This window comes from Xiphophorus maculatus, chromosome 18 (assembly GCF_002775205.1).
Source record: "Xiphophorus maculatus strain JP 163 A chromosome 18, X_maculatus-5.0-male, whole genome shotgun sequence".
Classification (NCBI taxonomy): Eukaryota; Metazoa; Chordata; class Actinopteri; order Cyprinodontiformes; family Poeciliidae; genus Xiphophorus; species Xiphophorus maculatus.
The window spans coordinates 11,825,325-11,841,690 of record NC_036460.1 but is presented as its reverse complement, the minus strand read 5'-3'; the positions used below and the strand labels follow the sequence as shown (position 1 = coordinate 11,841,690).

General features: G+C 37.8%; 1 protein-coding gene across 3 annotated transcripts in view; it reads right to left on the bottom strand.

Moving 5' to 3' along the window:
• Window positions 1-5,567: 5,567 nt before the first annotated feature.
• Window positions 5,568-16,366, bottom strand: part of dpf1 (double PHD fingers 1) — a 63,882-nt gene continuing 53,083 nt past the window's right edge. For all 3 annotated transcript variants that reach the window (XM_005804567.3, XM_023351645.1, XM_023351644.1), the window contains exons 11-12: window positions 14,098-14,179; window positions 5,568-13,119 (exon numbers count right to left, since the gene is read on the bottom strand). In XM_005804567.3, the coding sequence (XP_005804624.2) occupies window positions 13,049-13,119; window positions 14,098-14,179 (153 nt within the window). In that variant the 3' untranslated portion in view covers window positions 5,568-13,048. The remainder of the gene's footprint in view (window positions 13,120-14,097; window positions 14,180-16,366) is intronic.

Sequence of the window (16,366 nt, the reverse complement as noted above, 5' to 3'; positions counted from 1 at the left end):
GCTAGTCATCTATTTTCACATTTCTTGCAACATAAAGCCTGTTTCCAGTAAAGGATTTTTTTATTTTTAGCAGCTTACCTGAAAATAAAGTAATTATGTACAATAACTTAAGTCCTCCGGGAGGTTGCATCATTTTGCAGAATATGGTTACCTAATAGTTTATTGAGTCAAATAAAGTGTTTATATTTGTTCAGAAATCCTAAAAGTAACAATGTTTGGTTTGGATGTCTGATATCAGGACCTCACCTCACTCCCAGAATATTTTTAGCGTTTCATGTTGACAGGTTCCCTAATAATCTTCCACGTGCCATTTTGGGTTAGATAACAGAAAGATTTGTGCTCATATGTTGCTGTTCTCATGACCTCGGGGTGTTGTTCATAGACACAAAACGGACAAAGACCCTGAGCAATATATCTTCAACATGAAATACTTAAAATGTGCTACCAAAGTTACAATCATAAAAAGAAAACATCTCTCTTAAACTGTTAGAAATAGCAATGTCAGGAAGAAGCCTTTGCTCTAAATTCTGGAAAATTAACTCAGTAGTTTATTTCCAACATGTTTGTGATGCCTGAACTTCAGGATTACCCAGATATCTAATGAGAAATTGTTCATTATGAGCATTGATGTTTCTGTCTCTTTTCTTTGTGCGAACTTTTCTGTGGAGACAAGAAGATTGGTTCTGTTTTTGATAGAAAAAATGTAAAAGAGGTTTTGATGTCTGCAGGTCCAGAATCGAGTGAACTGCTACTAAACTAACCGCACAATTAGTTGTTTTTGCCAAAGCCTGCAGAGAAATGAGAGAGGAAACAAAAATGACTAACATGAACAGTTTAATTTTCTCTTATTTAAAGTTTCTTGTGAAAATACTAAAAAACTGGATTATTAACTAGAAACTTTAGAATACACACTGCAAAATATATACAGGTATGTATATATTCTCCTCAAAACAAGTAAAAACAAATATAAAATCATATATCACAACATTTCATCTGGCTGGATGTAATATTAAAATTTTGAACTGAAAAATATTGTGAAAAGAAAAGGAGCGAGGTGTACAAGAAAAACAAAATGCACATAAACTATAAATGAATCTGTTTCAGAAAGCAACAAACTGCAACAGCCAATATCTTTGAGTTTTAAACAATCATAGTGGTCCTTAATTGTTTTTATTTCTTTTTCTGTCAAATTATAAATGTGTTCTTTTTGTGTCCATCTGTGGTGGCTGATCAAATGAGAGCTCGTTACATTTTGTTTAATTGCTGTTACTTCTGTGTGTCGTTGAGCAGTTCTGCCTCTAGGTTGCACTGTTGAGTTGTGATTTTGATTTGTACCTTTGAATGAATTTTCGATGTGACCACTGTAGGTTATTCTTCATCCCCCTGGAAAATATTTACCAGATGTATGATCCAGTCTCTGACAGGTTCTGACTTGCTCCATCTGTACTCCAGCAGGTAAATTATAGACTTTTTAAAACTGAAACCTTTTAAAAAAAACTTTTTGAGGCTTGAAGAAGGAAAGACTGACAGAAAGTATTACCGTAAGTGTTTTTTTTTTTCTTCAAATTATCAATGTGTGTTTTTAATTCACTCATGGAGTTTAGTGGACTATTCCTTAACATGGGAGTCTGTGCTGTTTTGTCACTCTGAAAGATCACAGGGAGTCAGGGTCCCCAGGCGCAGATTAAGCCTAATCCTCAACTCAAAAGCATCTTCAGACTCTGTCTACAAACAAGAGAAAACTTGATTCAACAGGGAAAGTCTGTGTTTTTGAGAGAAGCAGTAGATCAGAAGAGAAATCAGTCACTGAAAGCTGCTATCCTCTGAACTTTTTGCACTTCTGAGTTCAGGTGACTACATGTATTTATTCAAACTGGTAACAAATTCATCTAATTACATTCAGCTGGTCTGGGAATGTTCGCGATTTCAATATATATTTTTTTAATTGCTGACCCAACTTCATGTACATGAAGCAAAAGACTAGAACAGGTCAAGAGATCCAGTGTTGCTGTAGTTGAGAGAAACATCCAAAGATCTCATATGAAAACAGCAGATAAATTGTGTTTTTAAATGGAGAATTTCACAAAAAAAGGAACAAATCTAAATTATGGAATATTTGACTGTCAAATGGTGTGGTTGAAAATCAACAAACCTTTATTTATTGAGCACTTCTCAAGCACAAACCCAGAAAATTGGACAATAGAATAAAAGCATTGGATTTTTATCCAGGGTGGCATGGTCTGGAGGGCAGCAGCAGGGAAAGAAAAATGAAAATAAATGGCCTGTCATTTCCCCAATAAACCTTTTCTATTAGTGCGTTTCAGAATGTGTGGTTAATAGGAATGTTTGTCTGCACTCTTCACATGATGTAACTGCTCCTATGTTTTCATTTTAAAGTGAATGGAAAAGTCTAGATTTCAATGGGAACAATGTCAATAAATGTCCTAGGAATGATATTAAAATATCTGGATTTATAGATGAATGCAAATACTTTAATCTAATCTGATTTGTTTGGATACTTTATCTGTTAACATCATTCAAATAAAGATGATGAGATGAGGAGTGGATCAAGCCTCTGTACCTACAACATTAAAGGGCCTTTTTGGAGCTGATCATCACAATGACATCCTGTACATTTATTTCACAGTAAATCGAGGGCATAATTTTTTAACATAAAATCTTCACCCAATAGACGCTAATTTATCACCAAAGGTTCACATCAATAATTTCTATTTTTTATCTACAATAAGATATGCTTGGATTTAGGAAAGTATGCACTATTTGCATACTTTGAGGTTGAGACTTTCTTGCATTTGTCCATCCCAGTGGCGATGAAGTGGAAATCCTAAAGAGGTTCCAGCACAGATCATCCACAGTGATCGCCAGAAGAACGAAAGGTGAGACTTACATCTTTTCCATGCACTTCCCTGCGCTCCAAGTAAAGATGGCCTGACAGAAACACTCCTCATCTCAGACAGAAAAAAGAAAGAAAGGAATTCACTCTCACACAATGGCTGCCCCCCATCCTACCCCACAGAACCTATTCCAAATATCCTCTTCCCTCTTCCACTCCTCTTTGATCATTTTCTCTCACTTTTTTTTTGTTATATCTTTTTTGAAAATCGCCTCATTTCAGATGCATTCATACATTTCCAATATCTTTATGTATGAGTCTCCCTCCTTCCTCCTCACCTCCCTTTGTCACCTCTCCCCTCCTCCCCCCATTCTGTCTCTCCTTCTCTCCTCCTCATCCTGCCATCCCTGCTTTCTTCTTTCTTCCTCCCCTCCTTCCCTATCTGTGCCCCTCTCCTTCCCTCCCTCCATCCCATTACTGTAATCCATCACTCCTCCATCAGCCACCATGCAAACAGGCCTCCTGGTTGCCACGGCAACCACCTCCGGCCCGGCAGTGCGCAGCCCTTCTCCGATTGGCTGGCAGGACCCCGGCAGTCTCAGTCTGTCTGGGAGATGTGGTAATTGGCTGGGAAGACACGCACACAGACACACACAGACACACACACACATACACACACACACGCCCACGCACACACACACACAGCCCTTCACGCACAAATGACACACACAATTCAATATTCACACAATATTAAACACACATTTAAACACTTGAATTAAGTCTGGGCCTTCAATGAATATACAAACATATTCTGCTGGATATTAAAACACACATACACAGCACATAAACATCCTCAGAGATATGAAAGGGAGACTAGGGTCAGAGTAATGAAGCTCATAAGAAGATGGGCTCTAGGCTCTGTGTGTGTGCGTGGGGGTGTCTGTGAGTGTGCAAAGTGATTTTGTGTGAAAGTGCACACGTCTGAATTTGAGGCATTTTTGTTTGGGTTTCTCTATGAACATGATGGCTGGAGTTGGGGGTGGTGTGCAAGATTTTGGAGAAGGTTGGAGCTCTGCCAAAGGATGGATGGAGGGGTTTTTTTTTTCTTTTTTGGAGAGCATAGTTAAAAATACCTATATGCTCCCCCTGGTATGAAGTGCATAGTATTTTTTTTTGTCTGTTCTGTCTACTGGGAGGCAGCAGGAGGGATAAAAATGAAACTGTTGATGGGCTTGACTTCACCATGCCGCCGTTGTACAGCCAAGTCTGGCCAACACGGCAACAGTGATGAATGTCTCATATTCAGGAATACATCACAAATAAAAGCTGTACCTGCCCTGAATAGCAAAGCGTACTTGGCTCTGCTGTTCTTGAAAACAATAGTGGACAATAGAGCTGCTTTGTCTCCTATTCTTAGATTATAAGGTAATCTTAGTGAAACATTTTGTTCCTTTTTGTTGTGAGTTAATAACCAATTAAATTCTTTTCAAGAGCATGTAGAGAAAAAGGAAAGCAGAGTTCTGTTTAATGTGTTTTAGCAGAAGAGTGTTTCATTTAAATAAGAAATTATCATTTGTTATTCAGTGTTGAGAGCTGACTTTGAACAGACTGCTTTGATAGATTGTGATCTGCAAAGTGGAAAGAGGAGAAAATGGTTGCTGTTGACCTCGGATTTGAGCCCAGAAGTGTGGCTGCATTTGAGACAAGAACTGGGTGACTTTACCTAAATAAAAACGTGGGTAGAAAATGTAAAATAGGAAATTAACAGGCTTAAATACCAGAGATGATGATTTCCTACTATTGTCATATAGGCAAAGAAATATATAAAATGATTGAATTGCTCTTATTTACATGAATAAAAGAAGAAACCAGAGGATCTCAATTTTTTTTACATTTTATCTGTCTCATTTAAGACATGTGTAAAAAATAAAATGTTTACAAAAGTTATATATTGCAGCTTAATAAAGGTGATCAGTTCTCCTTTAGTTCCTAATCTGGTGGGTGTCCAATCCATGACTTTCTAAATGGAAAGGAAAGAAAAGCAAAGGAAACGAAGGGGTGCTACGTTTAATACTTTCTTTGACATTCAATGATGAGGCTGGAATGGTATGACGGGAAATTTTCATGGTTTCGAAACCGCAAAAAAGCTGGTTTTCCTTGAGAGCTATAACTGACCCCTACCTACTTCTTTACCAGAACCCTCATAATAATATCTACATGTCCCCCCCTGTAAACGTATTTGCCTTTGAACATAAATCTATTTTTACATTTCTAATGCATTTTATAATTTCACCTTTTAACTTTCAACTCGCTACAATTTTTGGATATTGATTAAAATGTTGAAAGACTAAAACATAATTGCTGTTAAACTGCAAAGTACTAAATGACATTTGATAAAAATGTAGGTATTAATTTGGCATACGGACAAACTGTGCTAATTTTGAATTTATAACATTTAGTAACAGTCGACTAGAGGCCAAGCACGAGAAAAGGTTTATCATCAGAGATTTGACTTTGAATTGGAAAAATTGACTTGAAATATCTTATCCATACGAGAGAAGAACTGACTGAAAATCTGACTTATGGGTACACAAGAGTAAACAATAGGGATACAAAATAATGAAGAAAACAAATAGTTAAACAATTAGAAAAGGAGTCTGCAAAGCATAACATAACCATAAACACACAATTACACAGCAACGGTTGAGGCTCATTTTCAATTGCAATTTTTAATGGAAAAAAAGAGTCAAGGGAAGAGAAAAAACTGGGTAAATTGAGAAAGCCAAATGAATTCACAGAGAATGACTGACAGCAATGATGGCAGCAATGCAGTCACAGTCCACACTTCAAAGCATTCCCAGGTACCAGACAGAGAAAGAGACCGGGAGCTGGAAGGGTGAAGGGGGGTTAAAAAAATGTCCAAGAAGATTTCATCTTCCTTCCCAGGTAGAAAATACAAATTAAAAATTGCTCTGCATCTAGTGTTGATAACAACATACAATCACATTTTTTTTAAAAATGGCAAGAATAAAAATAAAAAGTGCAATCGCACCCACACACTTACATACTTACAATTAGTTTCAGGGTTTTGAGAAAGGAAACAAAAAAGTGCAAGCAAGATCACAGAAGAACAACAATTTACAAGAAAGTCAGAGAGTGGCCCAAAGTCTCGTCGTCCAGCAGCCAAAGACCAGGCCGAACCATGGGCCCTGTGGATCCGGTGAGGGTTCTGTTGTCCCCACCCCTCGCATCTCCTTCACATTGGTTTGTCCATTTTGTACAAAGTGAAGGCTCACATTTTATCAGACAATCACAGTCCAACATGGCTTCCACACCCTCCCTAGAGAGTACAATCAAAATGAGTTTGACTCCACCACGCTTATCCCAGTGCCAAGAAAGCTCCCGGTAAAAAGGCTGTTTACTCTCCCCTGACATTGTCTTTACTCACCACTCAAAAGACAAACATTTTCCAGCTAAGGCTTATCAAGAAACATTTTCACTCAAGCACACTTCAAGTCTAAATGTTAGCTCTGACTGGTTAATGATAACAAAAGAATAGGTTATTGGACAGCATGTTTGTGAAAATGTTCATCCCATTTTAACAATGTGAAAGAGCGCTATTCAAGTGCAAGATGTGAATTCTGTAAGTACACTGAGGTGAATGTAACCCCGGTGCAGCTTTCTGAGAGCTAGGTCAGTTTGCCCTTTTTACAATTCATCATTCTTTTTTATGAATACATGCTGCCATTTCATCCCAACTTTCTTCCATTTTATGCCCATTGTATAGCAACCTTTTCTCATGGATATGCTTTTATTACGAATTATGGAGTTAAATGATCCTATAAATGCTGAGATATCAATTATACTATAATCCAATATAATATATCACTGTTTCAACTTGTTTATTGCACCCCATTTCCATCTCCATTTAGGCAAATTAACTAAATATGACAGATTATCAGTCCTAATAAGGGCAGAATATTTATGAGAGATTTTTCCGCTGATAGACAATTCTGACACCTTACATTTACATTTCTTTACAGTAAAATATTATTAGCTCACAGAATGTTACTTTTAATCAGCTGTCACAGTGGGAACAAAATGCTTTCAGGATGGGTACGAATCAACATTTTCTGCAAAACTAAACCTTTACTAGATATGAAACCAAACATGCAAAACCATAAAATAGTGATGGGATGAAATGACCAGCATTGCATAATGTCGTGCCATGCAACTGATTCATCTTAGAAATCTGTTTTTCTTTAAAAAAACAAACAAACAAACAAAAACAAAACAGCTATTTTGGTTCAGTATGCATTTTTCACTAATTCTGAGACAAGGTTAGGGTTCCCACTACCTCACAAAAACTCTCCTGAGGACCAAATGTGTCCACACTGTGTAATATCCAACAAGACAAAAGAAAAAAAAAGCTCTAAACATAATGATAATGAATGAAAGCTTAAGTAGTAGCTTATTGTGTCATTCTTGCGCCACTGGATTTTACTCTGAACTGAAGTGGTGGCATAACTTTTCACCTGCAGTCCGACAGTTTGGGTAAAACTTGCACAAGCTGATGATTTAAACAAGATCAACTTTAACTAAAGCCAGCAAATTTGAATGGTAAGGATTTATACATAAGCATGGGAAATATTGCGTGAAATTGTTATTTGCTGATCTGAAGATATTCTGATATTTACAGCTATTGTTTCCAAGCTTAAATCTATCAGACAAATCAATGTAGTTCTGCTCTGTTACAGCAAATGATTTGGGAATGCTGAGTGACTCTTTCTCACTCAGCACTTTGCCCATCAAGAGTGGCCATTAAAGTGGCTTTTAAAAAAATCCAGTTAAACTGTTTATAGATAAAAAACAATAGTACTTTAAATCAGAGGAGAGCTGTTTAGTGCAAGCTTTAAAAAAGCTTATTAAGCATACTGAGGTCATGATGAACATGGTTAGCATATCAACATATTTTTGGCCTATTTCAGGTCTGTGAAATATATCAGAAATATATTGTCATTTTATTCTCAGTGTGTGCAATATTAACATTGGGAAGAACTGTTTAAGTAGCCAAGTTTGCTGGCTATTATATTCCAAGAAGTGTTGAGCTTCAGCTTTTTGGATGGGGCTTTAGTGCACAGTTCATAGTGTCCAAGATGTTAAAGAGCTCAGAAGGTATTATAAAAATCAGAATGTCAGAAAGAGGGAATTAATACTCTAGTTGCATGGTTTTCTATTTATGAAGTTCTAGTAAATATGGCTTTCTAAACCAAAAACAAAATAGAACACAACATGTTAATTTATGTTAACATGTATAGCAATGTATGTGAATGTTATACCCAGGCCAAACTACTCTGGATCTGTTATTTACTTTTAATAGCACAATGCCTTATAAAAATAACACACCACCCTGGTCTCACTACACCTTTGGCAGCACGCATAATTTGATCACCACATAAGCCAGAAAGCCATCGATTTTTAGGACATTCCTTACTTGCAATAAGTATGATATCCAAACTGTACTGATGAAGATTCACTCACCATGGCATGTTGAAGGCTTGAAACTGAAAGTGAAACTCATAGCTTGACCTATGCTCTGACTGATTTGGCTAATAATTATCTGACTACTCGGTGATACTCATAAAACATTGAGATTTGCTTCTCATTTAGTCAGTTGATCCTTAAATATAAGAAACAAATAATAAAATGGTGACATGGCAAAATGTGCCCTGTCATGTCACAGTGGAAACTGTGAACTTCACACTTTTTGAATTTCCATCCACTATTGAGAACAAGCGTCCATCAGAAGTGCAACTTGTACTTCAATTCATGAAAATTATTAAATTTTTCACAAACTCCCTTATTTTTCTCACATTTAGGCCCTTTATTCTAATATACCAAGATTTGTGGTAAGACAGGAAAATGTGACAACAGAATAAAGGTGAGGGAATCTGAATCTGTCTAATTGACATAATCTTGAATAACACCTTTGGCCTATTAGATAACTGAGTAGATTCACTGAAAAATCTTTCTTAGAAACTGTAGTAAAATACATATAAATACTGCACTTCAGAGAATTCTGACTGGCTTTAGAATTTTTTCACTACCAATTTGTAGTGAAAAAGTCAAAACTTTTGATATCTTCTTAGCTATCTTAAAGTTGAAAGTGATGTAATAAACTTTTAAACATTTGCCACCAATTGTTTCGGTACATTTTTGAACATTAATTTACTCCTTCAGTGAATGAAGAACTATATGAATGTGTTCTCTCCAACATTCCAGCAGATGACCATGACCAGCTACGTAACACCACAGCCATACTGCGTTAATTCATATGCATGTTTACATCAAGGGCTTGCTTAAATTGCATTCGTAATTACTTGTAATAACTTTCTACTTCTTTCACTTAATCTACATGGAAAGATGGATCAGTCATTCAAAAAAGGCCTGGTCATTTTGACCTAACCATTAAACTGGTACTTAACAGCTCTGAAAAACAAGCCGTAAAGCCACAGCCAACAGATGGTCAAGAATTGTTCTTCCAGTACAGTGGGGGAAAAAAGTATTTTAAAGCAACATAGTGATACAAAACATGCCTCAAAACTCACTATGGAGTCTTCTAAGAGGTGCAGGACAAGATTTGCAGGCTCAAAAGAGCAGTGCAGCTAAAACAGTTAAAAAATCATGGTACAAAAATGAGCAAAGGTCACCTTAATGGTAACTGAAAGATTCAAAAATGTAGGTGCACCAAGTGTTAACCATGTGTCATGTAAAACTGTTTTGTTCTGCTCCTGATTGGTTTAAGTTAAAGAATACATCATGAAAATATGGCTAAGCTACTGTATATATGATGGGAAAAAGATAGAAGTATTCACTTCTTTAATAGGTAAATAAAGATGTAAGAGACTTACAAGTTTGTTTCCATTATGTTATCTTAAACCTTCATACTTCAGAATCTAACTACCAAGAACCCTTAACGTCCCCCAGACTGTTTGTCAAGTAAGTTTCAATTGTTTAGGTGAATTAGACTCACTGATGCTGCGAGTCTCGCTCATCCTCTACAGGCTACTGTCAGTGTTGCTGCTTTATACAGAAAAAAATAATCATTTGAAGAAGTGCACTGCAGCCATTGTAGTGTTGTTTAATTACCCTTTAAGCTCAATAGTCTATTACTGGATTGAACTGAACTGAATTGAATAAGTGCTGTTACTATGACAAATACGTTGTCAGGACTATTCCCTGCACCGGGGTAGGCAGATCCTGAATGGAACAAAAACAGTGAAATCAGAATAACGAAGCATTAAATTCACAGTTTTACAGCTGTCTAAGTCTAACATATTAGCAAAAAAACAGTGAACGTTTCCAGAAATCAGAAGTTGTAGATGATTTTAAGTTGACTGTGACAACCCTGATGTCCTATAACCAATGACATCTCCACCCTTTTACTTGAAATGATAAGACCGAAATGATGATGATTGTGTGGGTGACTGTGGCTCAGTAGGAAGAGTAGTTAGTTGCAATCTGAACGTTTTTGATTCCAGCTTCCTCCTGGAAGGCACTTAACCCCAAGTTGCCAAGTAATATGTGTGTTGGTGCATGAAGTTGTGTGTTAGTGAGTGTGGCGCTAATGTGAACGCTATGCGTGGTGAGTTTGGCTAGAAAACAAAAATATAGAAAATATAATAAATAAAAAATGATGATATAAATTCACTCCATTAACTGTCTGGTGACCACAATCTGTTCATTTCAAGCTTTACAGGCCCTGACCAGTGCTCAGATTCTTGGAGTCTCAAAAAAACTTTTTTTCCCATTCAGTGAATGCACCTTGTCCAAACCCTAAGTCACCCCAACAAAAACACTCTTCATGTGGGAGTTGTCACTCAGACAGAAGCTCAGAGAAAACACAAAGAACTTATTTAAAAAGAAAATCAGTCTGCTAAAACTGATATCAACAAAAATTAATACATGAATAAAACAACAAGGATCAAAAATCAGTTTGTCTCAATTTAGTAAACGTCAAACTGTGTGGAAAGATATAACTGTGCAATCTTTGTCAAATGCAGATTTTCTTTAGTCACTGCATTTGTTAAAGACTAGAAATAAAAAGGATCTACACATGTCGTAAAATTTTTGATGCAGTCACACTTTAAAACAAATTAAAAATCACCCTAAATTCAGAAGAAACATATAACAACAGCTGATGCTTAAAAACAAAAAAGCTAGTGCAACGTCACCCAAAAGAGGGCTGTAAACACAGCTACATGCTGACAATATGCAGTTATGATATGAAATATACCTTGACTGGAGGATTTAGTGTCCCAAATCTGTCTTAAAACATGAGGGAAGTCATTAAAGTTTGCAGAAAAATTTTAGTATTTAGCAATTTAATCTGTGATGAGTGGAATGGTGTGAATAGCCAATAATTTCAAAATGTTTGACATCTTCCCTTTACTGCGCTCCAAACCAAAAGCTCAGGGTACTGTCAAAAGTTTCTTACCAAGGTTCATGTCTGGGATAGATTTCTACCCAGGGTATGCAGTTTCAGAACATAGCTTGTCTTGAATAAGCTATTGGGCTGTTTTACAGCTATAAAGCTTTAAAGGGAAAAATATGAAAGTGAGCAGGAATTTGTTTTTATATACAGTGTATTGTGTGCCAGACGATGTCCACTTGTGTAACACTGTGAAATGTTGCACAATGAAATGTGAACTTTGAACTTGTCCCTTTAACACTTTTAAACTTTACTCTGTACTTCAAACTTACAGCGGGACTTGTATCTCAATCAGTCTGCCTATGTTGTTAAATCTTCCGTTCTACATTCAGATCACTTGGTCTTTGACCTCTTCATAGATCTAACTGGTATTTGACTGGCCACAGTCACTGGCTGCACCGTTCAAAGAAATCCACTAAGACACAGGCACAAACAGAACTTCAAAGTTACAATGGGCGGCTAAAGAGTTTGCATCACAAACACATTATTGCGAATTAAGTGTGCTTTCCTTTCCATTTCAATTAAAAGTTCTTTTTAAAGAATAAAATTAATAACATGCAAATGAACACAAATAAATAAAAGGAATCATAGAAAATGTGTTTTCAGGCCTCGGCATGAGAGCTGCATATTTCCACACACCAGTCCTACATTCTGAGATCATAGACAACACACCAATCACCAGAAGTGTTACAGTCTTGCACTGGCTTCACAGTCATGGTTTCGTGGGTGGAAAGGTTATATGCAGGTCAGGTAAGGGCTTGCGAGAGATGCTAAGCCGAAACTGTTATTTTTTCAAATACACAGTTTGATTTGAATGGAGGAGAAAAAATCCTTCTCTCCATTTATCCAGGAGCCAAAACCATGCACTAAAAACCTTCAGTGTCAATTTCTAAAATGCACCATTAAGTTGTGGGAACCCCATGCACAGAGAGAAGAAAGGGTGAGGTCAAAGGTGGTCTGAGTTCCTGACCGGATGCCTCTTATTTACCACTGAGTCGAGTCTTTTCATGAGAGTGTGGTTCAAAAATCAAATCAGATTAAATTCTGTACAATTTACTCCCTGGTTGAAAAAGACATCCAGACAAATACCAGAGGAGAGTTCAGCGTCTCTGCAGCTCTGCCGTACACAAAGGAGGACAGAGAGAAGAAAATAAAATTTTGGTTGAATGTACATTTCACAGTTGGAAAAACACTGAGATGCACTGCTCCATGGTTCTCCACAGCTTCGTCCTCTCTCAAACATGTCACTGTTTTATTAATTTTTACTCACTACTTGAGAGAGTCACAGCTGAAGATCATTAGGGCACATCCGAGGGCCCTTACGAGGGTTCCTGTGGAGTAGTATGTCTCAGAAGTGCCCTTGGCGGGCTGAAGTGTGTGTCTTGCTGACAAACTTATTGCCGGCTGATGAATTCCTCTGCTGAGATGGAGGAGAGGGAGGCTGGAGTTCGGGTCAAGCACGAAAGGGAATTTCAGGGGGCAAAAGAGGACGGAGTGTGGCTCGCCGCTGGAGAGATGCTCGGGAGCAGGCATAGCACTGTGGGTAATCTGCGCGCTCCAAAGGTCGCAGGGACAGATTGTGAAAACCGTGCCGATGAGTAGATCAGTAAAACGGGAGAGATGGAGATGCTGAAGAACACGGGAGGAGCGACAGAGAGGTGGTTTGGGAGATGGCGAGGGGCCGTGAGGACGTGCTCTGCAGATTAAGTCAGGGTGATGTAGGCCGAGGCCTTCTCCTTCAGTTGTCTCAAACACAGATGACAGCTCCAGCTCCCTGTAAGGCACACAGATCAGCGACATCACAGATCAGACGTTCAATCACTGCGATCGTAAAGCCTGCTGGATTAATCTCTTGTTTCACACAGAGAGCTGAGTAACACTGTAAATTAAAGCTCGGCGAAGAGACGTCACATGCTGCGTCTGTGATTTTGTAGATGCAGGGGATTTCACAAATAGTTTGGTTTGCAGTGAGATTCGAGACTGTGTGACATTTCTTAAAGACCTTGGAGGCCAAAGCTAAATTTTACCTCAACCTTAATACTTCAAAGTGGTTGGTAATCTTGCCTGAAGATGCTGAGAGCACTGAACACAGCACAGATGCTGAAGCATACACCATGTAAGATCGCCATCCATGAGACGGAACCCTCGAGTGTTCACCTCAAGCAAGAGGCAGGCTTTCAGAACTTTTCTTCTAAATTAAAAGGCATCGCATGTGTGTGGGCAGAGCTTGACACTGTTACCAAGCGTTAAACACAAGTGGCACTGCTAGTGTATCTTCAGCCACTTTTACCATGGAAACAGGTTATCTTTCCACGACTCATTTCCATGACAACGCCATCAAACATCCTGAGGCAGCCATCTTATGTGGAAAAATGACAGTTTGATTTAAATAGATGTTCCTGCACCATTAATGGGATCATAGACACAGTGCCAAGCCTCTCTCTCTTTTTCTCTCTGTCTGTCTTTCTCTTTCCCTCTCTTTCTGATTCAGATTAAGACGATCCAGTAGAGAGTTGCCGCTTCCTCACTGTTATATTTTCCCCTTCGTATGAAAGTATAAGACAAAACATGGCTGCTCTCCTGAGAGTAAAAAAAAAAAAAGATGAGCCGTTTATTCTGCACTGATGGCTAAAATGTTCTCAGACGATGGCTCTGGTTGGTGCAGTGTGACCAAAACCAGGCCTGTGAACTCCTCGTAAGCAGCAACACTCGACTACAAGACTGTTTTAATGAACCAACTGTTAGTGCGTACCCTCTGGTGGTTCAGACATGGGAGGACTCAGACAGTACATGTGGTAGCCTCTGTCGCAATCGTCACAGAACAACAGCTGGTCCTACAACACAACAGAACAACAGATGTTAACATTAGTAGCATGAACAACTTTGAAACGATAGCTGCAGGACTCAACAGCACAGATTTAAGTGTGTTGGGTTATTTGGGAATTGTAAATTTGGGTTGATTTTAATAAGCACTGGAAACAGTGTGGGCTTCAAGGAGGGAGTTAAACTGAAATATTAAGAAACGGCTAATTTCCTGAGTTTGTTTATTAAATCCGGCACTCCAGCAACACACTGCAAAATATCTGCATTTAGACTAAGGTCTTAATTATTTCTTTTTATGTACAATTAATGCTTGGGAAATTGTATCTGACCTGGATCAAGCACTATTAACATCAGCAGCTACAAGCCGACAAATTTGTTTTCTTACAGGCCATTAAAACAATGTTATGTTTAAATTCACCTAAAAATTGGTTCTATGGAAAGCAGAAACAGCATGTTTACCTGAATGTCTTTAATATGTAATTAATTTAATTAATGAAACTGTGAAAAGAAAAGATTTGTTATTTATTTTACAAAGACAGGCACATCTTAAAAAAAATCAATTCTAAACAGTCTCTCACTCTGGGTCAGTAGGCTGGGAAAAACGCTGACTTGACAGATGTGCAGAATACAGCCATTATTCTGCACCCCCTCCACAAGGAGGTAAGCCACAAAAAAGTCATTGCTAAAGCAGCTGACTGTTCAGACTTCTGTGTCCTAGTATTTTCACAGAAAGTTGAGTGGAAGAACAATGTGCGAGAGGGATGACTGAATGAGAAGATTGTCAAGGAATATTCATTCAAGATTTTGTGGGGGGTTTTAGCAAGATTGCTCTGAGATTGGAGTCAGCACAATAAGAGCGATTATGCACAGATAACTCTTAAACATGAGCTACAGTTTTGCATTTCTTGTGTAAAGTGACCCCTGAACCAGACACATTGTAAACGTTTTATCTGGATTAAGGAGAAAACAAAAAAGCATTTTTCTCAGCGGCCCAAAGTCCACTTTTCAGAGAAAACTAAAATATGGTTTTCATTTGGAAATCAGGAGTTTGAAGGAAGAGTGAAGCGACACAGAAACCATGTTGCTTGAAGTCCAGAGTGACGTTTCCAAAGTCAGTGATGGTTGGTGAGTCATGTCATCTGCTGGTTCTGGTCTACTGGGTTGTCTGAAGTCCACACCATCAACCAGAAAAGCTTAGAGCACTTCATGCTTCTTATTCCTGACCAGCTTTGTGTAGATACTAATTTTATTGCCCAGCTATACGTACCTCCATACCTCACCGCATTGAAGCAATAATTCACGCACAACCAAATATTAAGTTAATAGAATTGAAGATACTTTTCAGAAGCCTGTTATTTTCTATTAAAAGATATATTTTGTGTTGTTTATATGTAATATTCAGATTTTCTACGGCACTAGACTTTGAGTTTCACTATCTGTAAGCCATAATCATCAAAATTGTAAGAAACAAGGGTTAAAATATTACATTCTGTGAGTGATTTATATAATGCATTAGTTTTACCTTCCATTCCAAGGTAAAACTAATGTTTAAATTAGTTGCACAATGTTGTGGCACACGTGTTGTGACTTTTGGGTGGTTCATACTAAGGATTATGACTCCAAATATAGCTTTTAATAAAATACAAATATTACATAATGCTAATGAAACAGGATTTTTAATAAAGAAGTGTCATGGAAAACTCTACCAAGTGATAGAAAAGACTGCTGTCTTGAAATCTATGAAAAAAAAAATCTTGATGTCCAAAGAGTGTCTTTCAATATTCCATGTTAACACAAAGCTAAGGAAGAAAAAAGTATGATGTGGTTTTAAAAAGTACACAAGCAACTGGGACCACAGCAGTGGGAGGATTGTGAAGCAAAACTCATTAGGAGTTTCAGGGAGATTTACAAGATGTGGACCAAAGCTGAAGTTAGAACTTCAAGACACAATGATGCATCCAGGAGACGAGCTGCAGCTGCAGCATTACTTGTTTTAAGTCACTCCTGAATCAAAGGCTTCAGAAGCATTTTACCAGGGGAAAGAAGAACTGGACTGGTGCTCAGGGGTCCAACGTCACCTTTTCAGATTAAAGTATGTTTTGCTTTTCATTTTGAATTCAAGATGCCAGAGTCTGCATGAAGAGCGGAGGGCTGCAGCATTCAGATTGATGAAGTGCAGTGTGAAGTTTCTACAGTCA